The 27,392-nt window shown below is 43.6% G+C and overlaps 1 protein-coding gene, 1 long non-coding RNA gene and 1 pseudogene across 9 annotated transcripts in view; 2 read left to right on the top strand and 1 right to left on the bottom strand.

Annotated features, from left to right (window-relative positions):
• NAV1 (neuron navigator 1) overlaps positions 1-27,392 on the bottom strand; it is a 263,223-nt gene that overhangs the window by 37,481 nt on the left and 198,350 nt on the right. For all 8 annotated transcript variants that reach the window (XM_034667023.1, XM_034667024.1, XM_034667027.1 and 5 more), the window contains 2 exons: positions 1,136-1,274; positions 388-685 (listed from right to left, as the gene is read on the bottom strand). In XM_034667023.1, the coding sequence (XP_034522914.1) occupies positions 388-685; positions 1,136-1,274 (437 nt within the window). The remainder of the gene's footprint in view (positions 1-387; positions 686-1,135; positions 1,275-27,392) is intronic.
• Positions 5,378-5,694, top strand: LOC109488905 (annotated as a pseudogene).
• On the top strand, positions 14,729-24,087 carry LOC117803452. The gene is made up of 3 exons (XR_004627336.1): positions 14,729-14,838; positions 23,460-23,699; positions 23,889-24,087. It is a non-coding gene; the product is annotated as an uncharacterized LOC117803452 (long non-coding RNA).

Here is a 27,392-nt window from a genome sequence, read left to right as displayed (position 1 = left end):
CAATTCTGATTTATTGTTTTCTTGGGACCTCCCTGGGAGGTCAAGCAGGTACCTTGTGAAGACAAGTACACCAGCCAGTTGTCTTGGGAAGTGTCAGAAGGCAGGTCAAACTAGTCTCTGAACGTGACACACTCCCTCCTGTACCTCTTCTGAGCTGTCTGATTTCAGCTCTGCCGCTTAACCCCTTTGAGTTATGTCTACAGTTGTCAGGTGGAGATAGCAACACCCATCTTCCCTAACTCACAGGACTGTTGTGAAGACCAGGTCATACATATTAAAGCACTCTGCAAATGTCTGCCATCATCCCGTGGGTTAAGGACCATTAAGAAGAGGAGCAACCCAAGAGATAGGTCTTCGCGCTCGTCCCTTCCTTTACTCCAGGCTCACCTGCGACTTTGAGGGCGCTCTGGGCTGTGTGAGTGATGGGGGATGTGACAGCCACTGGTGGGGTCTTGCCCTTCTTCAGGGAACCGGGGTGTCCCAGGCTCACAGGCTTTTTCAGTTCTCCGACCTTGGAGGAATCATCACAGCTCTCGGGCCTCTCTCTCCGCCACTTCGAAGTCCCGGGTTCCATCTTCAGGCTACCACTGTCGTACTCCAGTTTTTTGGGGGCCTTCTCCTCTGACTCACTAAACCAGCTCAGCCCACTTTCAGCCAATGAGCGCTTCTCCGAGTCTGTGCGGAGCTGAGGAAAAGAAGAGAAAAAGCAGAGTGATACACTCACTTGGGGATGGAAAAAAGGAGGTGGAGGGGATTGATTTTCGTGGCTGGGTGGCCCTGCTCTTTCCCGAGAATTATGTCTACCTAGGGTTTCTACCTACTCCTCTAGGGGGCCAGAGAAAAGACATCCTATGTATCGCAAGGCTTTTTTTTTTTTTTTTTTCCCTTCTCTGGTTAGAATAGCTCTTACAGGCATCACTCCAAGTCGGCATGGGTACTAAATACAGGGACTCCTAAGACAACAGCTAATGTCTTAGGTGACTGCTTGGTAGCCTCAGGTTTCTTTGGGTCAGCTCTAAAAGGACCTGGCCAAAGGCACAAGGGAACCAATCCCACGGAGTGGGTGGGTGTACGTGCAAACCCGTCTGCCCCGTGGTTCATCATGACAGGGTGGCCTAGGTGTTTGTAAACTCACCACTATTGTAGAGTTCCTGCGAGAAGCAGTGGGAGTCGTTGGGAGGGAGTTGAGGGAGGAGCTGGCATTGAACTCTTCTGAGCTGAGGTTGTCCGAGGCATCACTGAGCCCACTGCTGATGGAGCTGCTTTCATCCCAGCTGTAGGACAGGAGATAAAGTTTAGCAGTTAAAACAGAAGCCAAGGCGGGGCGCCTGGGGGGCTCAGTTGGTTAAGCGACGGCCTTTGGCTCAGGTCATGATCCCAGGGTCCTGCGATGGAGCCCCGCATCGGGCTCCCTGCTCGGCGGGGAGCCTGCTTCTCCCTCTCCCTCTGCCACTCCCCCTGCTTGTGCTCTCCAGCTCTCTCTCTGTCAAATAAATAAAATCTTAAAAAAAACACACACACAAAACAGAAGCCAAGGCAAGAAATAAAACTGTCGTATGGATGGAAGAATGGCTGTATTCCAGTAGACAGACTGGCCAAGAGGAGAAAGCCTGAAGGTTAGTCCTGGGTTTGCCAGTAACTTGAAGTATAATTTGGCGGTGTTCTTTTATAAAAGGAAGACACTCTGTCTTTACCTGGTAAAGGAAGATGTTACATCCCCTTAACAGGGATACTGTAAAGACCAGGTAATTCTTTGCTCAATCTAATTATACCATTTTTTCTCCCGATCGATGGTCTCCCTCCTTTAGTTACCATGTCTTCATTCATTTCTGGATGTGTTCTCCAGGTATCTTCCCTCTCTTTTCCAAAATTTTCCATACCCGGTAACAAGGGCCAGAAAAAGATTTATTTTTTCTAGGACCCCTTAGACCTATCACTTCTCACTGCTCCCCTGTTTACACAGTTCCTTGACCCCAGGATCGGGCTTAGCTTCCAAGCAGCATGTACCGCTCTGCTCATAAATGAACCACACTTAAGTTGCTGTGGCCAAGCGGAAGCACCAAATTTGTGCTGAATTGTTTCCTTTTTCTGTCAATTGCTGGGAATATCCGATTTGGGGTATCTGGGAGAGACTCTTGTTGGGTATCTATCTGTAAGTCTTTCTAGAAAGAACCCCAGTCCATATACTAAGTGAAATTAGCACCGCCTCCATCTCTTTGGAGCCTGGATTCTACCACATTCCCTTGGCTGTTCATCTTCGTGTTTAACAACTTTTGCAGTTAGAAAGTTAATTCTTAACCATCTGAACTAAAATAGCCCCCTCTGCCATTGATATCAACTTCTTTTTGTTTTCTCCTTATCGGCTGTTTGCAAGTTTCTTCTTCCCATTATTTTCTGAGTTCAAAATCTGTCTCCATGTCCTGTGTTCTACACCTTCCACCTTTTCTGTTACTTCCTTCTGGACCCGAAAAAGTCCTTCAGATTTCACTCAAGTTTCAGAGCCCAAAACTCAACATGGACTTCAGGAAGACTGCAATATGAGAGCATTTGTTTGTGCCTTTAGGAATCGTTCTCTAAATCCTTGCATCTGTGTTCACAGGTTTGTTTATCGGCTTTGAGTGTGTGAGGGATTAAGAGGCTGAAGATGTTTTTTGTGAATTAGCTGGTATCTGGAAAATTTTTCCTTTTTGATTTGAGTTTCAGATCATCATGGAACAAAAGTCAGACATACAAACCATCTAAGAGCTTGGCCCAGATTTCAGCTGGCCTCCCTCTAATTTATTTGCTGGGAATAGGAAAGTGGGTGGTTTGGACATTTGGCTTGGTTGCTCTGGAGTGATTAATCCAAATACATTGAGAAAGAGCAAAGAAAGCATAGGGATTAGAACACGCTACAGAGTGATTTCAATTTTATTACTAAGAAATACAGCCCTTATTAAAACAAGCAACCTCTTTCCCCCCCCCATGACATATATTAATCCCGCATTTATTTTGGGCTAAAATATCACAGCCCCCATTTTGTAGAGAAAGAATACTGAGGAGGAAAGATCAATCCTGGCTTTATGATCCTATCAGTTCTTCTGGGTCATGATAAGATCTCTGGCAAGCAAACAAACTATTCACAACATGTTCTCTTGGGTCAAAGACAGAGGAAGCCTGTGGCACTGAACCTTCCATCTGAGATTAATTATTGGTAATGAAGGTCTTGGAGTGGAGAAAAGTCTTATGGAAGGGCTCTTGCAAAAAAAAAAAAAAGAAGAAGAAGAAGGGCTGCCGCAGTCCACCAGTGTAAAGAAAACCTTTCCTTTGCCCTACATTTATGGAAAGCCTAACAGGAAAATAAAGGAGGGGAGTGCATCTTCTCAGAGAGGGCTTTCGGTCCTCCTTGCCCAAAAGACATTCCTCCCAACTCACAGAGTCTTTTCCTAAAGTGAGAGAGTATCAGCCTAAAATTCCTGGGCAACGTTGGCTAGAGGATTTAAAGATTTCCTAAGAAAATTCCCTTGCAGATTCTGGACAAAAGAAAAATTCTGTTGTCGATACCCAAGGGTTAAGCATGTCCACTGGAAATGTTCCACTGGAGGGAGCGTATTTTCCTTCCTTAAGGCAAATGGTAGGGAAGTAATGGATGAGATAGTAAAGACTCAAACATTAATGGAATTATAGCAGGAAAAAGGGAAAATGCCCCCTTTCTGCCCTCCCACTTGTACTTTTAAAGTAACCACTGTTAACAGTTTCTTGTGCTTCCTTCGAGAATATCCCATGCTTCTGTGTTCTAGCTTTTTGCTCTCTGGATCTGCCAAATAGCTGACATTATGGGACCACACCTCATCAGCTTGGTTCTCTTTACCGGGCTCTGGAGTTAGAACCTCAGTCTTCCTCTTTGTTGGTTTACTTTCTTGTTTTAGTGAAGTACCTCTTCTAGGAGATTTCTGAAAAAAGATGCTTGGGAAGCAAACTGGTAGGATTTGACACATTATACCATGTCTTTATTCTGTTTTTACGTGTGAAATTTTGGCTAGCCATAGAACCTAAAGTAATGTCTCAGAATTTAAAGCCATTGCTCCATTGTCTGGCCTCTACTGTTGCCATCCTGATCCCTTGTCCTTAATATGTGACCTGTTTCTTTCTCTCTGGAAAGTTTTAGCATCTTCCCTGGTGTTCTAAAATATCATTAATGACATGCCTTGGTATGGGCTGATTTTTATCCATTGAGTTGGATACCTTCCTGGGCCCTTTTAATCGAGAAATTTGCATGCATTATTTCTTTGAGGACTTTCTCCTCTCCATTTTTCAGTTCTCTCTTCTAGAATGTCTATTACTCAGATGATAGATTTTGAGGCTGATACTCTGATTGTCTTTCTTATTGTCCAGCATTACATATATTTATTTTTTAACTCTACTTTTTGGGCAGTGACTTCAATTTTACCTTCAGCTGCCTCCATTAAAATTTTCATTTCTGCTATCGTATTTAAAATTTTAAGGGTACTTTAAAGATAGTATATTGTTCTTTCTTTCAAGGATGCCATGTCTTCTCTTAACTCTCAAAGATATTCATTCACTCACTTATTTGGAGGGGCAGGTTTACAATCTCTTTGTACAGTTTCTGTTTCCAAGTAGCTTTTCTCTGTATGGGTGAGACTTTCAGGTTACAGACCCTTCTTAGTTGTCGGATGATCCGTGGCTGTTCGTGCATAGGTAAGACTGGAACACCCGTTATAGGTTATTTAGAAGCTTTGTGTACATTGGTGGGACTTTGTCAATTATGTTTTCAGTATAGGGAGATGTGACTGGACTTACTCATTTAAGTTTTTTCTCTTGGGGCGGAGGGTCAGATTTCCTAGAGACGAATCTTCCAAACTCCTGACTGGAGTGGAAGGGCAGTTGCCTTTCTGAAAGTACCAAAGGAGAGGATCTCAGAGTCTAAGTGTTTCTTATATAATTTTAAACCAATACTCTTGTTTTTAGTTTCATCTTTTCCCCAACTAAGGGTCCCTGGTGTCACCAATTACCAGGCTTTTTGAGGGTTCTGGGCTGCAAACATAATGGCTGTGCAGCCTTCCCCACTCCTGGCTTAGGATTCGGCTTTAAGTCGGTTAAATCAGTTCACGCTTGCCATTCTGATTTCCAGCTTCCCCAAATTTTGTGGCTATTATCTCTTCCTTCTCCTATTTTTTGTCCTTGGAGTGTTAAGACTTAGGAAAAAAGAACCCCGCCCCGTCTTCTCCGCACTGGGAGAGGCCACAGCCAGTCGTCCCCTAAAAATGGACGCCAGGTGCAAAGTTCGTCTCCACCCCCTTCTTGGTGAGGAGCACCTCTCCGCTGTTGAGTTGAACACCGTCTGCAGTGGTGCTAAAACCACTGGAGACACTGACAGATGACAGTCTCAGCAGCTCGGCAGCCCCACGTACCCTGACCTCACTTACTCCCACCCGCAGCTTCTGAACCAGCACCATTTCAAGGGACATCCACACAACGGCCAAGTTCACTGGGGCTGGGGCTGCCACGGTAGGGGGGGGGCTGGCTCTGGGGCTGGAATTGGGACTGTGTTTGGGAGTCTCCTCATTGGTTATGCCACGAACCCCTCTCTGAAGCAAAGGCTGTTCTCCTAACTCCATTCTGGGCTCTGCCCTCTTCGAGGCCCTACAGCTCTTTTGCCTGATGGCGGTCTTTCTCATCCTCTTTGCCACGTGAAGGAGCCATCTCCACCTCCCTAGGTCTTTCTCCCATGTCTTATCTGCCCTGTAAGCTCTTTTTCTTATACCTCCCCAGGCAGCCTAGGGACAGTGGCTGGCTTCGGATTTGACAGAGGGAAAACAAATAAATAATATATTAATAAGAAAAGAAAAGGAAAAAAAAAAAGAAACCCCAAACCCTTTATGATCATTTTACCCTTGTGGTAGTTGTAAAATATATTAAATTAATGCTACCAGCAGCAAAACACCCCTAAGTGACACTTAACAGAGTTTTGCTCTTTTGGATTAGACGTTCTGATGGGTAGACTTTGAGTAGAGTGAGGAGAGGACACATTAACTTTGGAGTTCCGTCACCAAACCAGGAAGAGCCAGCAGGAACCATCTAGATGATGTTTTGAAGAATCAAGACCCTGGGAGAAAAGAGGCTGGATGGACACTGTCCCTCCGAAACATGACTGCCTAAGGGCTAACAACAGAAAGTCTTTAGAAGAGTTTGCAGACTCTCTCAGCTAATGAGCCAGTCTTACTATAGAGTAACTGCCTGGTCATTCAAGATAAGAGGGAGAAAGACAAGCAGCTTAAATATGACACCAGGGGGCCCCTGGGAGGCTCAGTCAGTTGAGCATATGCCTTCGGGGGTCATGATCTCCAGGTCCTGGGAAGGAGCCCTGCATTGGACTCCCTGCTCAGCGGGGAGTCTGCTTCTCCCTCTCCTCCTCTGCCCTTCCCTTGCTTGTGTGCTCCCTCTCTCTCAGATAAATAAATAAAATCTTTAAAAAATAAATAAATAGACATGGCACCAAAACAATAAAGAGGAGGGCAGGGCTCAGAGCTCGGGAGAGCTACTGCATCTGTTACTTGGCACAAATAATCTCTCTCTGCTCACTCTAAGCTGGGTTTTGCGATCTTTCTATTTCTCTTTAAAATTGCTTCCTCACATAGATCTCAGGTGCAGTAAAGAGGGCTGGGCAGCAACAAGCTAGGTCTAAATTTATTAGAAAAACAGAATGCAGAGAAGTTAACATTCGTTTGTAATCCAGCCTACTTACAAATCCAGACCACCATCACCAACAGGCAGCTGATATAAAAGAGAAATGTCCTCTCGTACGTTTGCACCATTTGCTTTCATGGTGTGAAAGTGCTCATTCTGGAAAGGCTGTTAGAGGAATAATGACACTTCACCATTTTCATCCACCCTCAGAACAGAAGAGAAAATAAGTCGGAATCAACAGATGAGAGATTAAGTCAGATATAAACAAGATGATGAAAATGACTCTTGTCAAGGGATATTTCTAAAACACTGGAACAGGTTATAGCAGTAAATTAAAGATTTTTCTCAGCAGGATATTCATTTTTTCATTTACTGATCGCCTCATATCCTTTAATCCTCCCTCCAAATCTCAAACTTCTCATTTCCTGTTTCCCTGAAAAATGTCAGTTTTTTTTTTCCGCCTGTCACTTTATCAATAACTTCAGTATGACTTTAACTCTCTTTTCTTTACTTCCCTCCTCAAGAAGTTTACTGATGGTGACCACTTGCTTCTCAAATCTTTTTTTCCCTCTACATTTCTCCTGCTTTTGTTCTGGTTCAGAGCTAATGTCCTCTCACTCAAACCACCGTAAAAGCCTTCTTACCGACCCCACGGTCTATAAAGTCTCCCTCCTTCCAACACACACTGAATATAATCAGAAGCCTAATCACCCATAAGTGTAGCACTTACCAAACCTTCATTAGCTCTTCATGGTTGATAGAATAAAATCAAAATTGTGAGACCCACTATTCAAGATTATCCACGAGCCATCATTAACATAGGGTGGTGATCAGGGGCACAGATGCTGTAGCCAGACTATCTGAATTCAAGTCCTATATACTCCGCCTAGGATTAAATTAAATTTCAATTTGGCAAACATTCATTGAGCTTCTCATACTTATGTGACAGTTTCAGTGGCATGGGCATTTAAAATGAATGACTATCAAAATGAGCTCACAATCCAAGGAAGAAGACATAGACATGAAATGAATGCCATATATGAAGTATAGACAACATACATAAAGAGGATTCAGAGAAAGGAGTGATTCAATTTTCCAACAAAATCCAGAAATACGACTTTGTCATGTTACGATACAGATGAACACAATGCTCGTCTCCTTTTCCCTAGTTCAACCCTGCTGCAAATTCCTATGTCCTCTAGGATTCCTATCAGGTGACCAGCTGTCTCACCTAATTTCTTTTTGGAAGTACAAGTCTGCTTGAAGAGCCAGTCTTATGATCACTGTGCAATCGTCTATGTCCTACTGAAGATTCTGGAGTCCTGGCAATATTACAGGGACTTGACAACAATGTACATAAACCCTACCTACTTTCCATGGGTTTCTCCCTAGCTCTGCATTTTGAAATCTTACGTTTTTTTCAATGCCCAGATCAAACCAAGTTTTCTATGAGGCTTTCCATGATCTTCCTTATCAGAAGAAATCTCATCCTCTTTTATGCACACTAGACTGTATTTCCTTGAGGGGTAGGATTGAGTCTCATTCATCTTTGTACCTCCCATATAATATCTTGTATGTAGTGGGCTTGTACACATTTGCGGACTTGAACTCTTGGCTTCTGTGAAAGTAGGAATGCATAGGGAAGGGGTTACAATTTTGGAACTGCTTCTTACCTATTCTCCAAGAATGATTAGTAGTTTGTTACCAAGAAATCCTTGTTTCAGAGGGAATTTATAAACAGTCTTTTTTTTTTAGAACTTCCAGTTCTCTGCCTAAATGCTCCATCTATTCAAGAATATAATCCACCTTCTACTAGATCCTTAAAAATATTTACAGAAAGCATTTTACAATGTTGTCTATTAATTTCAATATCTGGGTCATCCATAGGTCTGCTTCTATTGACTATTTTTTCTCTCAGTTATATTTTCTGCCTCTTCATGAGTCTTATAACTTTTTATCATATGCCAGATGTATGTAAACAAAGAATGGCAATACATATACCTAGAAAAGGATGCACCCCTTCCTCCGACAGGCTGTTAGGAGGAGCTGAGTCAGTCTTATCTGTAGCAGAGCTAGGTCTGGGCTTTGTTGTCTCTTTGGTTAGAGTCAATGCACCGCTGGTTTCAAACGTGTTGAGGGTAGGATCAAGATTGTCTCAGCAGGGCTTGGGATCTGATCCTAGTGAGACTCCCAATGTCTCTATGCTTTGTAGCCCAGCCACCAACTTTTTGGGCTGCTGCGGAGTTCTCTTTACTCTTGGTGGTCTGCTTCTATATATTCAGTGAAGGGCCACTGTGCTTTGAAGGGGTCTTTTTTCTATCCTCCTGCCTTGTTCTCAAATTTCTCTGTAGCGTGTAACTGCTAGGTACTCAATGAATGCTCTCTGTACACTGGGTAGGGAGGGGGGTGTCTTTCTCATCTTTCTGCCCTCCATTGTCAACTTGCTGCCATTGTGTGTATTAAGCAAAGTCCTCATGGTAAAGAATGAGGGGTGGGTGGGTACAATATTTGCTCTGGGATTTAGTTTCCTTAGACCAGCCAACATGTAGCCTTCAAAAGTTTTGTATGAAGTTGAACTACTTTCTCCTTATTCTCACCTATGGTAGGTTTACTCCTCCTGCTGCTATGCCTCTAGAATGAAAGCTGGCCGTGCATTTTTTTTCTCTCCTAGGAAGGGCTCATTCCTTTCTGGAATTTAGTTCGATTTGAATACTTTGCATTCTTAGTTATTTAATTGTTTGTTTTCTAAGTTATGTTTGTTATTTATCCAGCTTATTCTTGTTATTTAGGTGGGAGTGCCTGTATTGTGACACTATACCATTCCTTTCAATAAATCAGCTTCTTGAGGGCTAATTCATCAAACCCTCCACCTAGGGCTGTAAGAATAGCAACAGATTCCTCTTTCTGTTCTCTTGCCCACTTCCTGGCACTGATACCACAGTCTTAGGGATACTCTGGTGCACCCCATCTCCTCTGCAGGATGAAAAGAAGGACTGTGAGGAGGCCAGCTCAACTGAACACTGTTCTGTTTGTGTCTGTACAGACACATGGCAATGCACAGGACAGGGAACACTCCTCCCCTCTGGGAAAAGCACCAAGACTAACGTAGCTCTTGGCTAGAACTGGCCACCCCTCCCAGACTTCTCTCACACAGTCTGCTCCCCATATTTCAGGTCCAGCCATTCCACAGAACTTGAATAGCCAAGGGAGCCTGCAGACAGCCAGAGGGCCAAGGGTGTGGGCTAGCTAGCGGGAAGGGTGGACTAGCTTGTGACTACATAGGAAAAAATCCTCATTGCTTCTCTAGCACAGCATGGTTCTTAAAAGTCAGACTTGACTACTGAATCGTTTCTCCATTTGTCCGGAATATATATGCCTGGTGAGCCAGTAACCAAACTTCACTGATTATTTACCACTTAATGGATAAGAGCTCCGTACACGGAAGCTGACTTTCTCCTCTGAAAGTGGAGAAATATCTATAATAGGCTGGTTTTAAGAAATGGGATTTCAGGGTGATTATTTTTACTCACAGGCAGAGTTTATGGAATTGGAAGCCTAAGATTATATCACAAGGAGATACTTAGGACTTCTTGCTCTCCCATCTAGGAAAAGAAGGGCAATGCTTTACCATCTAAACTGGAAACAGGCTCCAAGACAGCAGGAAGCTGTTTGACCACAGTGTACCCAACGTCTGAGAACTAAATCACCAACTACTTATATAAAGAAGCCAGAGTTAGACTTGGGAGGCTTTTCAGTCCCCATCACTGTACCAAAAAGGGTGACTGTATTGTATGAAACACACAAACATCAAATGGGACAAAGCGGTAAAGGTCATCAATAGCCACAGCTCTTGATATCGTCTCACTTACTGGAGTTGATGGACAGTGGCCTAGGGCAGGCAGTTAAATAGGAAACAGTGACTAATGGTAAGACAAAGTGTAGCTCAGACTTGAGATCTGATGGCAATCTGACAGCCAAAATGTGTGGGAGGCTAGCAAATGTGACGACCCTGGCTCTAGGTTCCCTAAGAGCCAGGATGGCTATGGATCAACACAAAAGGAATATTTTGAGAATATAAGTGCTTTACGTAATGATGCCATTGGATAGTTCTGCAGCCAAGAGTATTTCATGACATCTGCCCCTGAAACTGAAGTTACTCTTGGTACTTCAAGGGGATAGGGAAAAGAGTACATGAAGTTTGGTCTAGGATCAGTCCAAGATAGAGTTAAATACATAAAGAGACTCAAAATTAATCTGTCCTCCTGGGGAGGTTAACTTTATGGCTAGAAATGGACCAGGCTGACTTCAAAGAGTATATCCTTCTATGGACCAGAATACATTCCTGATACTTGCCCTCATCTTATTATTATTATTATTATTATTATTATTAAAGATTTATGTATTTATCTGAGAGACAGAGACAGAGAGAGAAAGAAGTGAAGGAGAGAGAGAGAGAGAGAGAGAGAGAGTAAGTAGGGGGAGGGGCAGAGGGAGAGGAAGAGAGTCTCAAAGAGACTTCCCACTGAGTGTGGAGCCTATGAGTGCGGAGCCTGATGGGCGGCTGGATCCCACAACTCATGAGATCACAACCTGCTTGCTTTCATCTTAAAAATTTCCATAACTTCCTTGTACTAAACCAGCAACCAGGTCAGAGTTTAGATACAGGTTTTCTTGCTTATAACCTCAAGAATACTCTTGGCTTCTAGGATGAAATATAATAGGTTAAACCATATGGAATCATCAATTTTGTAGGTAAAAAAGTGGTTAAACATGGGTACTTTCATAAGGTTCAACATCACATATATTTATGTTCATGTCTGGCCATTGCTTCAGCACTTGTCTGCTACAGAAGAGTAGTAGTGGATTCTAAACTCTTAATAGGAGGAAAACCTAACAGGAAGAAACGGAGTCGAAGGACAGAAATGACCACCTTTCCTGACCTAAGCCTTGTCCGGTACACCTGAACAAGGGAACATGTTCTGAATTCTGCTCAAGCCAAAGTTCCCAAGATACCCCATTCTTCATTTGTTTTTTCTACTTTGTTCAGGCCCATTCCTGGAGGTGAGCCACTCAGCCGGGAGCGAGCTCAGCCTTCCCCAAAGGTCACTCAGACAGCCGTGGAGATGTGGGTTCCTAATGAGAGAATTAGTCGGTGATGTTCCATCTCTGGTCCTGCAGCAAGTGGACTCACTAGCTGTCCTTTGTTAACAAGGTGGTGACCTTCTAGATCTGTGTAGCGTGGAAGCTCCTGGCCTTACGCGGCTCCTGAGTACTTGCAACGTGGCTAGCCCAAATTGAGATGTATAGTAGGATTTCAAAGACTTAGTACCAGATTTCAGATACTTAGTATGAAAAAAGATTATAATGCATCTTACTAATAACTTTATATTACATACTAAAATAACATTTTAGATATATTGGGTTAAAGAAAACATGTTGTAATTGATTTCACCTGTTTTACTTTTTAAAACGTCTCTACCAGAAAATTTTAAATTACATATGTGACTTGTATCTTCGGAAAGCACTGTCCTAAACAGGAAACTTTTGGTCAATGAAATGTCAGCTTTGAAGAGCTGGAGTTCGTTAGTTGCTACAGCGATTACAGTTGATCCATGACCTGGGAAAGCTATGGTGTGCAGTTAAACCTCAGCTTATCCATTCCTTGATGGCACCAAATGTGGTAGAACTGTTGAATACATGAACTGAATTATCAGCCACAGTCCTCAGAGAGACTTCGAGAGGTTAAGGAGGATAAGTGATTAAAAAAAAAGAAAAAGATAATGAAAGAGCCAGAATGTAACTGAGCAAGTTTGTCATGTTCAGTTTTGCAAATGAATCAAGGCCATGTAGAGAAACCAACATTCTACTCAAGTATCTCCAAAGTTCTCAAAGTCGGCAACCTCTCCCACTCCCCACCCCCATGTGGCCCCAGAGCACTCCAAGAGCAAGGGGGAGTACAGTGTCTACTTCATTACATGTCTGTGGTTTGGCAGAGACCGCGGCAAGCTAGCCTGATCTGGCCAACAAAGCCATGCAATGGGAGGAAAGGATGAATTGCACAGAGGGAGAGATTTAGAGGAAGAGGGGGGAGGGTGGAGGAGAAGCCAATGTAAATTTTCTGAGCTATGGGTTTGCCAAGTCAGGGGTAAAGATCACCTAGAAGAAGGGACTCTAAAGAACAAGGTAACCAGAGTCTGATATGAAATTGGAGGATATGTACAATTAGGAAAATCTGTTTGGCCTCCTTGATATTTTGGCCGTAAGCTCACACCAGGATTCCAGCGCGTAAGAAAACTAATGCTTCAGTGACTTATTAAAGACACTTCCTAAATTCCAGTTTGAATCACAGAACTATCTAATTTTGTTCAGCTCTCAAACGCGGAGGCTAATTTTGTGAATGACTATAGGCTGGGAACCCAACATTCAGATTTAATTCCTACAGATTAGCTTACATGGTACTATTGGCACCATTGAAAAATCAGGAAATAGCACAGCTTTGGAGACTTAATACCCCAAAGTTTGAAGGTATTTCTTGGAGAGCAAACCCAGCTGATACAAAAAGCCAAGGAAATCAGGCCCCAATGCCCTACTGTACCTTGGCTATTCTGTAAAATTCAGAAATCACAGATTTCCACTGTTGTCTTTTTCTTTGAAGTCACTCAGCTCATAATTTCTACAGTGACTGCCAACGTTCCCTGTGGCATGTAGAAAGGGGATAACATAAATAAACACAAGGCTGCTAGCCCGCCACGCCTATGAAACGTTGCCGTAACGTGCTCACTGAGAAAGGACTTCTGTTATTTCTGAGGATGCCTGATGTAACAGAGAAGTGAGAAAACTTCTGTCCACTCAGCCCCAGTTTTAGCCCATCTCAACTCTTGCTCAAGTTACAGTGACCATTGGCACGTCCACTTGAGCTTGCTCTCCCTTCCTACAGGGCCTAAGGTTTTTGAGCGGTGGCCATAGGATCACAGGCTCAGTCCTAAGCAGAACCCCATTCGGTCAAAATCAAGCCATACGTTTTCCCTTCATACCCTCTGCCCAAATCTGTACAGACGTCATCTCACCAGAGGCAAGAATGCTTTGAAAGAACTCGCCCCCAAGCACCGAGTCCTTAATTGGTCTGGAGAGCTGGATGCCCTCGCAGTTACATACAAAATTCTGTGCCTATGTGCAATTTTCTGGACTTGGAACATACTTTCAGATTCTCAAATGTCTATGGCCTAGAAAAAAAAAGTTTTTAAAATTATCATCTTGCCTCATAACACCATGCTTCAAAGCACTGCCTTCTTGATTCTGGCATTTAATCTTTGCTCTAAAGTTAAGAGAGTTTCTTAAGGCTAGACCATTGTTATAGACATTGTGTCCCTTCCCCCTGCAAATCTTTAAAGGGAAGCCATAACTCCCCATGACTACATTTGGAGATAGAGCCTTTAGGGAGGTGATTAAGGCTAGATGAAGTCATTAGGGTGGAGACCTAATCTGACAGGATTGGTATCCTCGTAAGAAGAGGAAGAGACACCAGACAGCTCTTCCTGTGTACAGAGGAAAGGTCATGCAGAGACACTGAGAGAAGATGGCTGTCTACAAGCCACGAAGAGAGATCTGACGAGAAACCAAACCTGAAAGCTTCAATCTTATAACTCTAGCCTTCAGAACTGTGAGAAAATAAGTTTCTGTTGTTTAAGTCTCCCAGTCTATAGTATTTTGTCAAAGCAGCCAGGGCAGGCTAATATAACCATTAAGTGATGAAAACTAGCTTATTTTTTATCTACCCATCAATACCCCTCACCACCAGTAGGCTACATGGGACGCTGACCACCTCCATCATTCAGATTTGTTTCCAATTCAAAGATTAATATTAAGCTTTTGATCATAAGACCACACAGGTCATTAGAGCCTAAAGAAAATACCCAAATCCATCAGCTAGGCTCAAGAGAAGCTACGGACTGAGAAAATCAAGGAGTCAAGCAAAGTGGAAGGAATTATTGCTTTGACTTGGCAGCAAAATAATCCTGGAGAAATTCCACCTTTTTATGATGAAATCAGGTTCTATGTGTGCTTCTCTAACGACACGATGCACAGCTCTCCAGCCCTGCAAACAGCTTGTGGAGCACTCTGTGGAACAAAATGGATGCAACTGGATTAGAGGTATCAATATATTTTATTGGGATCTTAATGTGGGAAAGGGTAATTGCAGGGTAGTGGGCGAGAGACAGAAGTGAGAGTAGAAGGGGAAGACATGAGAGACTGTTTCCGAGGTGTGGTTTAGTTAGAGCTCTGCCATGTCAGCTGGCAGGGCCAGAGCAAAGGGGGAAAAAAAAGAGCAGAAAGTTGAGCTGTTTAACGGGAGTCTCCTTAATTAGGACCAACTGTGGGTGAGGAATGCTGAGTCGGCTGGCCACAATTTGTTTGAGTTTTCTCTAGTTTCAGAGATTTCCTTTTTGCCTGCCTCCAGCCTTTCCCCTCCTCTACTGTTTTCACAGGGGTAAGAGTGAAAAAACAAGGCACCGTCCTCTCTTTTTGAGATGTGTCGAAATGAGGACATTTAAATCCTCCACCGAGTGAAAGGAATCTCTCTCAAGAAAAGGGGAACGTTCTTAGGGGTGCCATCAAAGTCACCTTCAAAGAAGAAGTGGTAGCCCTTGGGGAAAGCTCTGGAATACTGAAGATGGGCCTCTATCTCCACTGCTCTGTATCACCAGAGTTCGACTAGTTTTTCTTAGCCTCTGTTTCCCCAAGTATAAACAGGTAGTTCAGCACCTACGAAGCAAAATGTTTGGAAAGTTGAACATCAGGAAATACAATTTTTTAAAAAGATTTTATTTATTCATTCGACAGAGTGAGACAGCCAGTGAGAAAGGGAACACAAGCAGGGGGAGTGGGAGAGGAAGAAGCAGGCTCCCAGCACAGCAGGCAGCCCGATGCGGGACTCGATCCCAAGACCCTGGGATCATGCCCTGAGCCGAAGGCAGACGCTTAACGACTGAGCCACCCACATGCCCCAAGGAAAAAACAATTTTGATTTTTCACTTAGGCAAAAAACCTATCTTGACAAAAACTAAAAAGTCACGAAATTAAGATGTCAATGGAGAAAAGCGATCTTCATTGGAGTCTCTATGTTTTTATTAGAGCGAATGTCAAGGAGGCTCTAAGAACAGGCAGCTGGGTACTGTTTGGAACCAACATTTCCTTTCCTTCCCCAAACCATTAGAGACGTCCCATCTTATAGATTTTTGGAAAGGGATGAAAATGATATTTGATTTAAAATTTCATAAGATACCTCCTGTTTCCTCCCCACTTCTCACCCCTATTCTTCCTGAGGCCTTTCTTAGGAGTCTGTCACACAATTTCCAAATCCCTGGCTAACCGAAAGGAAATCATACCACAGTGTCTGCATTTCTGCATTTTCTTGAAAGCAGTAAGGAATTAAGAGATAACTGACAATCTTCTGAAAAGTTGGAAAGATTCACGTGAAATGCCTAGAGCAGGGCTTGGCAAGTTTTTCCCGTAAAGAACCAGATAGTAAATAATTCAGGCTTTGAGGGCCATATGGTGTCTGTTGCAACGGCTCATCTCTGCCCTGTAGCAGGAAAGCAGCCACAAGCAGTAGGTGAACAAATGAAGGCAGCTATGTCCCAAAATAACTTTATTTATGGACAATGAAATTTGAATTTCACATAATTTTCATGTGTCACAAAATATTACTCTTCTTTTGAAATTTCCCCCCCAGGGGCGCCTGGGTGGCACAGCGGTTAAGCGTCTGCCTTCGGCTCAGGGCGTGATCCCGGCGTTATGGGATCGAGCCCCACATCAGGCTCCTCCGCTATGAGCCTGCTTCTTCCTCTCCCACTCCACCTGCTTGTGTTCCCTCTCTCGCTGGCTATCTCTATCTCTGTCAAATAAATAAATAAAATCTTTAAAAAAAAATGAAATTTCCCCCCCAATCACTTGAAAATACATTCTTAGCTTTTTGGGCCAGGCAAAAACAGGCAGTGGACCAGACGTAGCCCAGAAGGCCAAAGTCTGCCGACCGCCAGGCTAGACCGAGCTAAAGACGAAAAGGCGAAAAGGAAAAGAAATAAGAATTCCTTAACTGACAAATCCTGAACCAAAAACCAATTTTGGACTAAGAAGGACCTTTGCTTTTATTCCCTCTTAGTGCCCTTCTGATCTAACTTGCTCAGCTTACAAGTCAAAACCAGATTTTTCTACTAGCAATACTACTGGCTAGGTTTTGACTTCAGGGGAAAAAAGCGGGGGCGGGGGGCAGTAGGTTGGGAAGGGGAGGCACGAGAGGAAAATTAAAGGAAAAAGAAGAAACACTAGGATCGTTTGCACCTCACTGCCAATCCTCCACTGGAATCAGGCAGTGCCTTAAAGTAAGATGGGATTCAAACATATTTGCGGCTTTAACAATGATTTATGCGGGACTGACAGAAGCAACAGCCTTTGGTAGCTAGAAACGTAAATCCTGGGGCGCCTGGGTAGCGCAGTCCTTAAGCGTCTGCCTTCAGCTCAGGGCGTGATCCCGGCGTTCGGGGATCGGGATCGAGTCCCACATCAGGCTCCTCTGCTGGGAGCCTGCTTCTTCCTCTCCCATTCCCCTGCTGTGTTCCCTCTCTCGCTGGCTGTCTCTCTGTCACATAAATAAATAAAATCTTAAAAAAAAAAAAAAAGAAACGTAAATCCTGCTACACAGACAGGTTGGAAGAAATCATATAGAGTGCATATGTCCTGTGTAAGGTTCTGTTACCATTGTGGCCACAGAGCAAAGACCCTGACATTAAAAAGCGGCCACTCATCTTCAGATCTCAAATCACCCTGTTAGCTTACAGTGAGAATCAAAAGAGGTGAAAAAAGATAGGAATCAGGCCCTAAATTCAGACTCCTAGGCTAACACATCTGTGCAACCCTGAGCAGTTTCTGGCAGATCCAAAAGATTTGGGCCAGACTGCTGGTGTGAAATGCTGAGCTGGCAATAAACACCTCGAGCCTGTAAGCTACTCTCTCTTCGCGGAATGAGGGTTCCCACCACAAACCAAATGAAACTGCCAGGCGTTCCCTCTGAACACATCACTCCCCCCTCCTTTTTTCGACTTCTTTGTATTACATTCAGTCTTCACACTCCATTCCCTGGCCTTCCATTATCACCTTTTTTTTTTTCTTTTACTCTATTAAATAAAAAGTCCACTTTCTAACTTCTTCCTTAGAGTTCCTTAGAAACTGAGATCATCTTTTTTCTATTCACTGAGCCTCGGTCAAAAATCCTGCCTCAGAATCGAGGGCTAATGCGCCACCCAAACGTCCTGCCTGTAATTACCCTAATACTGTCCACATATAATCTACACAAGAAAAACAGAACAAGGCACATGAAAAAGGAAAGCCAACAAAACAGAATAAACACACATTCCAAATCCTAAAACCTAGAGGGGAAAGTATCGGACCCTAATTCCTCATGTCTGCCTGCTTCCATACTATCTTGTTGAGCTTGCATACTGCTTAGAGGGACCTCCCTGCCAGGGAGGCTTATCAATTTGTTACGGGGGGAGCTTATCCAGTGCTTCCATCAGCACCATGGGATCATTATTTCCTGAGAAATAGCCACAAGAAGGTAGGAGAACTTAAGGGCACACTTCATAACTGACCATTTCTTAGTCCGTGTGGATTCAATGGTAAGGATTTCCATAGTAGCCAAGCCATCCATGTAAGCCTACTTTGTGAAAAGTTGCTGTTCATTTAATCAGCATGGAATCTGACTTGACATGAGCTATTCCTTAGACCCACCCAGTCAAATGTAACCAACGTAAGCTCTCCACCCAGTCAAACGTAACCAATGTTAAGCTCTATGTTGCTGGACAAATGTGTAGCAGTGTCCTGTACCTAAGTAGAAGAAAGTCTGAAGTTTTACTAAAGACTCATGGCTTTCTGGAAGACAATTAATTTAGGAACCTGAGGGGACAACCAAATGATACTAATGAACATTCACAGTCTTTGCACCATACCCTCCACCTTTAGAAATGTTGAAACCCAGGGGATGGGCTCCAGTCTGTGGAGTGAATACAGCTCTCGAGCTCACTCATTTGTCTGTTATCTGTCCGTAAGCTTGCGTCAAATCAAAGCAGTGTCTCCATTCTTCTACTACTGAACACACTGTGTACATACAGTCTTTCTTTCTTTTCTTTCCTTCTCTTTCTTTTTTCTTTCTTTCTTCCTTTTCCTTCCTTCCTTCTTTTTCTTTCTTTTCTTTTCTCTTTCTTGTTTTTAAGTAGGCTCCACGCCCAGCATGGAACCCAATGTGGGGCTTGCACTCACGACCCTGAGATCAAGACCTGAACGGAGATCGAGAGCCAGATGCTTAATGGACTGAGCCACCCAGGCGCCCCCGAAACAGTATTTCTTGAAAGGCATCTTTAAGATGCTGCCCTTTATACTGATCCTGTGGCACCTGCCTTTGCTAGAAGGGCATGCATTTTACATTATTGTCTAGCAGCGATGTCACATTTGTGCTGATCCATGCACATACTCTCCTCTTATTTTTCTTTGTGAATATCACCAAATCATTACGAAAACAATAGTCACTGGGTGCCCAGTACTTAAATTTGTATACCAAGCACTTTGCTGGCCTTTAATTTTCATTTGCTCTTCATATTAACCCTGAGTTAGATATTATTTCTATCTTATCTCTAGGAAAGTTAAAACACAAGAAAGGTAAAGTTACATGCCCAAGTTTAATATCAGGATCTGTCTGACTCTAAAGACTCTGATTTTAACCACTATGTATACTACACATACTCCCATCATGAGAGAGAGAACTGAAGTTAGGGGTGGTCACAGAATAGCAAAACTAAATTAGGCATTTACTCAGATCACTAGGGGACCATTTGGCATTACTCTTGCAGTGCGTTATTTGGCAGCTTTCCAAATGGTGTTCCACTGGAGGGCGAGATCATTTACGCATCTCGAGGGGCTCTTTGCACAAAAAGGTAGCCTCCAGGTCAAATTTAATTTGTGTCTGCTCCATCACTTCTACACCGCATCTCAACAGTTACCGAAGGTAGACACTGAGAATGGTGAAAAAGAAATGGGTTAGTTCCTCGACGTCCAAAGCCTGCAAACCAAAACAGAATTTGCCTGAAGGAGTGACAGGGTCCTGGTTCACTTGCAAAAAGAAGAACATAGGACAGTCTAACTTGACAGAAACCTTTCTTTCATATTTGCCCAAGCTGACTCCTACCGATTGGAAACGCAAACTTCTTTAACGTGAGAACGGCCACAGAAAATCTCAGTGCCGCCAGGCTGCGGGAGAACGGGTAAAAACGGACCGAGGTGGCAGCAGAATGGGAGGAAGAGCCAGGGGCCAAGGATGACTGACTTAGCACTTGGTGGGTAGGGCGTTCTTTTTGGACCACCCCATTCCAGGATCTAGAAAAACTAAGCCAGGACGCTACCTGGCCCGTGAATATGAAGTTCAATCTTCTGGACGTGGTTTTGCAAAGAAAGTCTTTGTAACCCATGGGTAAGAATCATAGTGAGGAGAGGGGCAAATGCTGGATGACCCCCAAGTGAGACTGCTTGATGGGGTCTTCTGGATCCAACAGGGCACTCTGTGGCTGGGGAGGGGGGCGCCCTACACATGGTACAGCCCAGGGCCTTCCACAAGGGCCACAGAATTGGCAGCATCATCCCTAGAACTCCTCTTGCACCCTCACACATCATGGGGAGGCTGGCCAAGTGGCATTAGAGGTGCTTCCTCTTCGGACACCTTTGTGTTCCATGTGGGGCACAGGCCAGTCTTCAGAGTCGAAGCTGTCAACGCCATGGCCCCTCACAGCTTAGGCTTTGGGGTCAACAGCATCCATTGAGTGGCTCCTGCTCGCTTCCACCCCACCAGAGGAAGTCCTGCCCACTGGCTCCCTCACCTGTTGTCTATCAACATCTGGTGACCGCCAATGGGTCTTCTTGGCACTGAGGTCTGTGCCCTACCTGGCTGTTTTCCTTCAGGTACTCATCTTAGATGCTGATGGGAAGTCCAGAGGCTGATTTAGGGAGTGGCCCTGTTTGGGCAGATTGGTCTGTGCTAACAAGTAGACAGCAGTGGGTGGGGGGGCTGGCTTTGTTGGTGGAACATGGGACTCTTGACCTCAGCGTTGTGTGTTTCAGCCCTACACTGGGTGTAGAGCTCACTTGAAAATAAAATCTTAAAAAAAAAAAAAAAAGAAAGAAAGAAAGTAGATAGTGATGGAGTGGGGTCCAGGCTAGACTTGAGTATGAGGGCATTTAGAGACCCCTTCTTTATGCGGAAGAGCTTGTGCACCCAGTCTTGCTGAAACCATAGATCTGCAAGCGCTGGACATCTCCAAGTTCAAGAGGACATGTTCCTCTCTCGTGCCTTGCTGGATGCAAATGAATTCAGAGCGTTTCCTAGGTTAAAGGGCGATGTCCTAGGTCAGCTGACTTTTTCATTTGATTATAGCAATGAAGATGAAGTATATACTATGAACCACAATGTTGTGTCGTCTCTATCCCAAGACAGAGGATCAAATATAGAAACTGAAAGAAACCTCTAAAATCTCTTCCCCTTTAGCGATGTTGAGGAGGAGCTGCTTTTTCAGGTATTCAATGGACTGTATGACACGAGAGTCAGGCCTGAAGGGCAGGTTGCTGAACAGGGAGATCATGGGAGTTGCTTTTTTTCCGATGACATCTGGGGCTTAGGAACTAGTAATGCTGCACGGGTCAGTGTAACAGTGGTGCTTTTACGCAGAGCTCACTGTAACGTCCTCTTATGCCACACCTACAACTATTATCGTAACTAGAGAAGGAAACCTTTAGGGGTCAAGTAAGAATCATTTACTGATCAATCACAAAGACAGCCAGAGTAGAAACGAAAAAAAAGGAAAGAATTTTTCATTAGTTGCATGCCCTTTTTCAACTCCCTGGAGAAGATTAAGTATCCAAAAAAAAAAAAAAATTCAGATGTGTTGGAAGACAAACCTAATCCAAAAAAAAAAAAAAATCAGATGTGTTGGAAGAGAAACCTATTAGTCTGAAGAAAGATTTTTTCTTCAGGATGAAAATGCAGAGAATTTCTACATATTTAGTCAGGTGAATGCAAACTACTGATTGAAAAACGAGGCCACAGGAAGTGGGGATTCTGAGGCATTATGAATCAGAGTGTTTTGGAGAGCCCGCCCTGTTCGGCAACCACTCAGGACGTCATCAGCCAGAGAGGTCAAATGTTGTCATCAAATGTGGAGGCCCTTGAGATTATTCTTGGGCCCTGTGTGGACATCTTGAAGAGAGATATGAAATAATATGAAGAGCTGATAAAATGGTTTTGTTTCAGAATAAACAAGGAAGTATGAAGTGTTTGGAGAACTAGGCTTTTTAAACGCCTGAAAATATGATTACAGTGCTTTCATTTAGATAAACTCTATAAAAACACACGAAAACTGAAGATCTAAATACTTTTATGCAGACTCGGCAGTATACCCCTATTTGTGCATTTCCCCCTTCATTTTCAGTCTGTTCTTTGGAACATCCTAACACTTACACGCAACTTTTAGCTTTTCCAAGGCTACTTTTTCATGGTGGACCTATGCTGCCTACTCTCTACAATTAAAAAACCAAATAAAAACCCCCAAAACTTTCCTTGTAGGAAAGTCTTCCCCATTGCAGGCATCAGGAGTGAGTTCCCTTTAATGACTTCACCTTCTAGGTACTTCCCCCGCACAGATCTCATGGCTGTAGTACACTACTTGCCAAATCTCATCACGCACACCACCATGATTCTTGTGTTATAGCCTCTAAAGAAAATCATACTAAGAATTCAAATAATTGCTGAGCCTGCACTTGGCCATGGAAACCAGAGTAGTTTCTACTCTGCACTACAACCGACAGCCAATCATTACTGCCTCTTAAAAAATAATGATGAAAACTAAGTTAAGCTAAAAGTAAGTATATCCTTCCTCCATCTTAAGTTTGTTTTTAGTGTTTTTATGCAAAAGATTTAATTTTTATTTCACTAGGGTAAGAGGGTGTGTGTGTGTGTGTGTATGTGTGTGTATGTGTGTAAATTCTTTCTAGTATTGCTGAAAACAACTGAAGTATGTTATGTCCAAAATGTCAACTGGGCAGGGTTAAGCCACCAACTCTTGATCTTGATCTCAGGTCAGGTCTTGATCTCAGGGTTGTGAGTTCAAGCCCTGCACTGGGCTCCATGCTAGGAACGGAGCCTATTAAAAAAAAAAAAAAAAAAAGTCAACTAGGCAATATGTAGGCAAGGTACTAAGTTACAGTTGTCTTTACTTTGAATTCTTATTACTGATGTCTAAAGGCACTAGCTTCACTCAAGTTTTATCTTCAAGTACCTAATGTTATTTCTTCTGTCCCTGATTGCATTTTGTTTACATTATACCTGAAACTATATTTTCTTTAACCTTTTGGTAAAATGACACTGTATGAAATATTATTCCATATTGGTTGTATTGCTAATTTTATTTTGAGAGCCAATTATACATGTTGAATTAAATGAATTATTTCCCCATTTAAAACAATGGTCAAGTTCGGATGTTGTAATGTATAGTAAGAAATATATGGATTTGGTTTTTGTCCTGTTTCTGGCACAGAGCTCCTAAAATCCTAGGAATTTCCTAAGTGATGAAAGTGATACAGGTGTCTTTACTTGTTACGTCAATGTGATGACTTTTGGACCCCAGCCAGGGGAACAAACCACATGACTAGAGGGTTGGAACTTTCATTCCCTGTAGGCTGAATCAATTGGCAAAGGTCGATGATTTAATCAATCATGCCTGCATGATGAAGACTCCATAAAAAGCCAAGAGGACAGTGTTTAGAGAGCGTCTGGGGTTGATGAACAAAGGGAGATGCGGGGCAGCCCACTCATCGAACAGAGAAACTCCACACTCCTTCCCACGTACCTTGTCCTCTGTGTCTCTTCCATCTGGCTGTTCCTGAGTTGTATCCTTTCACAATAAACTGGTACTCAAGTAAGTAAATGTTTTTCTGAATTCTGTGACCTACTTGAACACAATGATCCAAGCCAAGGAGGGGATGTGGGACCCTCCAGTTTATAGCCAGGCGGTGGCCACCTAGACTTGCACCTGGCATGTGAAGTGAGTGGGGGGCAGTCATGCAGAACTGAGCCCTTAACCTGTGGGATCTGATGCTCTCTCCAGGTAGATCCCGTCAGTACCTGGATGAACCACAGGGTGCCCAGCTGGAGGCGGAGAATCAGCATCAGCATTGGAGGTGGATGGAACAGAACAAAATAAAATTGTATCCTGCACTACAAGTAACACAAAAATTCTAGCATAGGGGTGTCTGGGTGGCTCAGTCATTAAGCGTCTGCCTTCAGCTCAGGGTGTGTTCCCAGGGTTGTGGGATTGAGCCCCACATCTGGCTCCCTGCTCTGCTGGGAGCCTGCTTCTTCCTCTCCCACTCCCCCTGCTTGTGTTCCCTCTCTCGCTGGCTGTCTCTCTCTGTCAAATAAATAAATAAAACCTTTAAAAAAAAAATTCTAGCATAGACAATAGGACTGAAAAGTTAAAAGCAAATCCAGCAGGAGAGGGTTATCTCTGGTTTAATCCTGGTGCCTCCTCACTCATGAGCCACGTGGGGAGAACCTGCATTTGCAGGCCAGCATTGTCCTTTAGACCACCTCCACTCACCATCCCCACCTGACCTGGGGTTTACTCCGCCGCCTACTGGAACCTGGACTACACGTCCGCTGCTTCACTAAGATCTCTCCCGTCAGGGATGTACATTGCTAAATCCAGTTAGGACTTTTGAGTCTGATTTTTCCTGCCTCTCAGTGGTATTTATCAGTTTTAGTCACTCCTTGAAATTCTTCCCTTTCTCTGCCTCAACAACAGCACTCTCTTCTTGAACCCCCTTATCCAGACTCTCTCTTCCTCTGCCAACCCCTTAAATGTTGGTCTTTCATTGTACGTGGCCCTTGACTGACTGGTGTTCTCTTTCTACCCATTTTCCTGGGAGTTTAGTCCCTGGCATATATGACAGCAAAGCATCTTCCTCTATAGGGTGAGAGGGGTTGAATGGCGGGGTCTGGCACAGAATAGATTCTCAATAAAAACCGGGTTGAAGGAACAAATCAAGGGGTCATATTAAAATGTTTTTATGGATATGGTGGAGAATCCTGCCAGTGTCTGTGGTAGGAAAGAAGGCCGTATGGAAAAACTATTATTACTAAATGTTTTCTTCAAAGCAATTTTATTCTTTTGGGAATTCCCAGGTTCTAGCTTTCCTTTGCTCTCCCCCTCCTTGGACTTTCATCGCCATCAAACTGGCAATGTACCTACTTTTGGCAAAGAGGGTAACAGCTTCGGACTGGGTTCCTATGGTTGAGAAGGTTACACCAGGACCTTATCTGCTCCATCATTAGGTTAACAACCATCATCCCGCACAATTACGCACCAGAGGCCAACACTTCATGTGGCCCCCAATCTATTTCCAGAAAACCCTCCTATGCAGAGTTTGCCCAGAACGGCTTAAAAATCCAAGACTCGCTGTGAAGCTGTTTATGCGTAAAACTGTTTGACCTCTCAAAAGAGAGCTCCTTGAGAACCCGAAGCCTTGTCGCTTCTGTGGAAAACACTTACCCTATCCTGGCCAATGCAAAATGCACAGCATCTGAGTTGAGCACTGTTGTTTTGAAGGAATCGCTGGAGAAGCACTAGAACATTACCCCAATTTCTTTAGTAAAGACATTTGAAAGATCCATTCTTACACCAACTTCAACCACTCTCCAATCCCAGACAGTCGTCGAACATGAGGTCACCAAGGTTTCCGGTCAAACACTGGATGGTAGAATTTAATAAAATAGAGGTTTTCTCCAATTACCCAATTATGGGCTGAAATTTAAATATAGCACAACTGCTTCTGCTTTTCCCATTTATGAACTATGTTGTCTAGCTCCTACAGGGACTCATGGATTCTGTCTCTAGGATGGACTGCAGTCCTTACACCACAGTGGTGCCCAAACAGAAAACTTAAAAAAGTATTTACATTAAAAAAAAAAAAGTGTTGTCATTATCTGTCCCCTCCCCCACCCCTCCAAATAGCCAGTTCTTCGATAAGTGAATGGTGAATGCTCGTCACTTGGGAAGACAGTTACAGGTGACCAAGAGAATTTTCTTTGCTTGGGGGGGATGTGGGTTCCCAATCCATTCTCAGAGCCCAGGCAGATATGAGATATTATAAAAAGTAACCTTTAATCCGAGCATTTTGCCCCAAAAAACAACCCATACATTCTTTCCTAATGTAAAGATTTCCAACAACAGCACAAAACTTGCTGTTAATAATAGGTCCCAACATGTAAATTACAGTGGTCTCCAAAAATAAAGCTTCATGGGGGAAAAATCTGCAAGTTACCACGGTGAGGCAGACGCAGGGAAAGAACAGTTTCCTTACACCACGGACATCTGGATGTCCTCGCTCAACTGGCACACAAGTATTCCGAGCACAGTGCTTGGAAGCGATTTTTTTTGTGTAAACCACACCATGACTTTTCCCTACCTCGCCTCTCTGTCTCCCGCTCCTCGACCAACCTTACAATTAAACACCCAAGGCTTGTTCCTGAGTCTCAGTCTTTCCTTACGTTTCTAGAGAGCAGTAAAGGGGGGTGGTGGCTGGGGGCAATGCTGTAATCTGTTACCTCCTCAGCACTTTGTCTAAAGGTAATGACTGGACCCGCATGTTATTTGTGAAGTTTTCTTTCCTGCCAACTAGCCCATAAATGCTTATAGCCTTGAGGCCCTTGGAATGAGAGTACTTGTTAAGGATTCCAAAAGCAGTGCTCCCAAGACGCCCCCTAGATCTGTGCCTTCTGAATAGCCACTAAGATGCTTCATTCTTCTTTGATGAATTCTACCAAGGAACACTGGGCAGGTTTGTCCCAAGAAATCCTAGCATTATACAACTCCCATTGAATGGGAAGTTTACTTGTCGCTTTAATCTAGGTCTTAAGAAAGGCTGAGCTGTCACCCCCACCATGGGGGGACCACTGATCTGCCCTTTGTGGGCACTGTCATTTTTACAACCCTCTTGCCTTCATCTTTATCTCAAAATTAACCCGCCTTCTTATCTTAAGTCATTGGGTTCACGGCCTGCTTACTCTTGGTGAAATATCTTTGTTGAGAGCTCTGAAGGTTTTTCACTTCAGAGAACAGGACAGCTGAATACCACATTGTGCGTGGGGGTCAAAGGTCAGCATCACAGAGAAAACCCAGCTAATGCGCTGTGAAAGACCTTCATTTTTGCAGGCAAGTCTTCCATGCATGTGAAACTAAGCACATCTCTCACCTAGCATAAAGCCTTGAACAAAAAGAATGAAAAGAAAAAGGAATCTTAATTCTTAACCAGTAAGTGGATGAAGTCAAGATCTTATTCCAGAGAAACAAAACTATACGCAGGTGTTCAGGCAAGGTAAAAAGCCACTCGTTCTACGCCCCAGGCATGACATTCTGCCCACTGAAGGATGAAGGATAAATGGAGGGAAAAAAATAACAGGGAACTGAAAAGATTTCAACGTCTCAAACCCTCCCCTGCACATGCCAGATATACCAAACATTTCTGTAAGGCAGATGTCCTACCCAGTTTTTATAGCACCAGGTATTGAAGTATCTGGAGTGCTTCAGACACAGAAATACCTGGCCATTTTT

Source organism: Ailuropoda melanoleuca, chromosome 8 (assembly GCF_002007445.2).
Source record: "Ailuropoda melanoleuca isolate Jingjing chromosome 8, ASM200744v2, whole genome shotgun sequence".
Classification (NCBI taxonomy): Eukaryota; Metazoa; Chordata; class Mammalia; order Carnivora; family Ursidae; genus Ailuropoda; species Ailuropoda melanoleuca.
The sequence above is the reverse complement of the archived record's forward strand: the minus strand, read 5'-3'. Positions and strand labels throughout refer to the sequence as shown.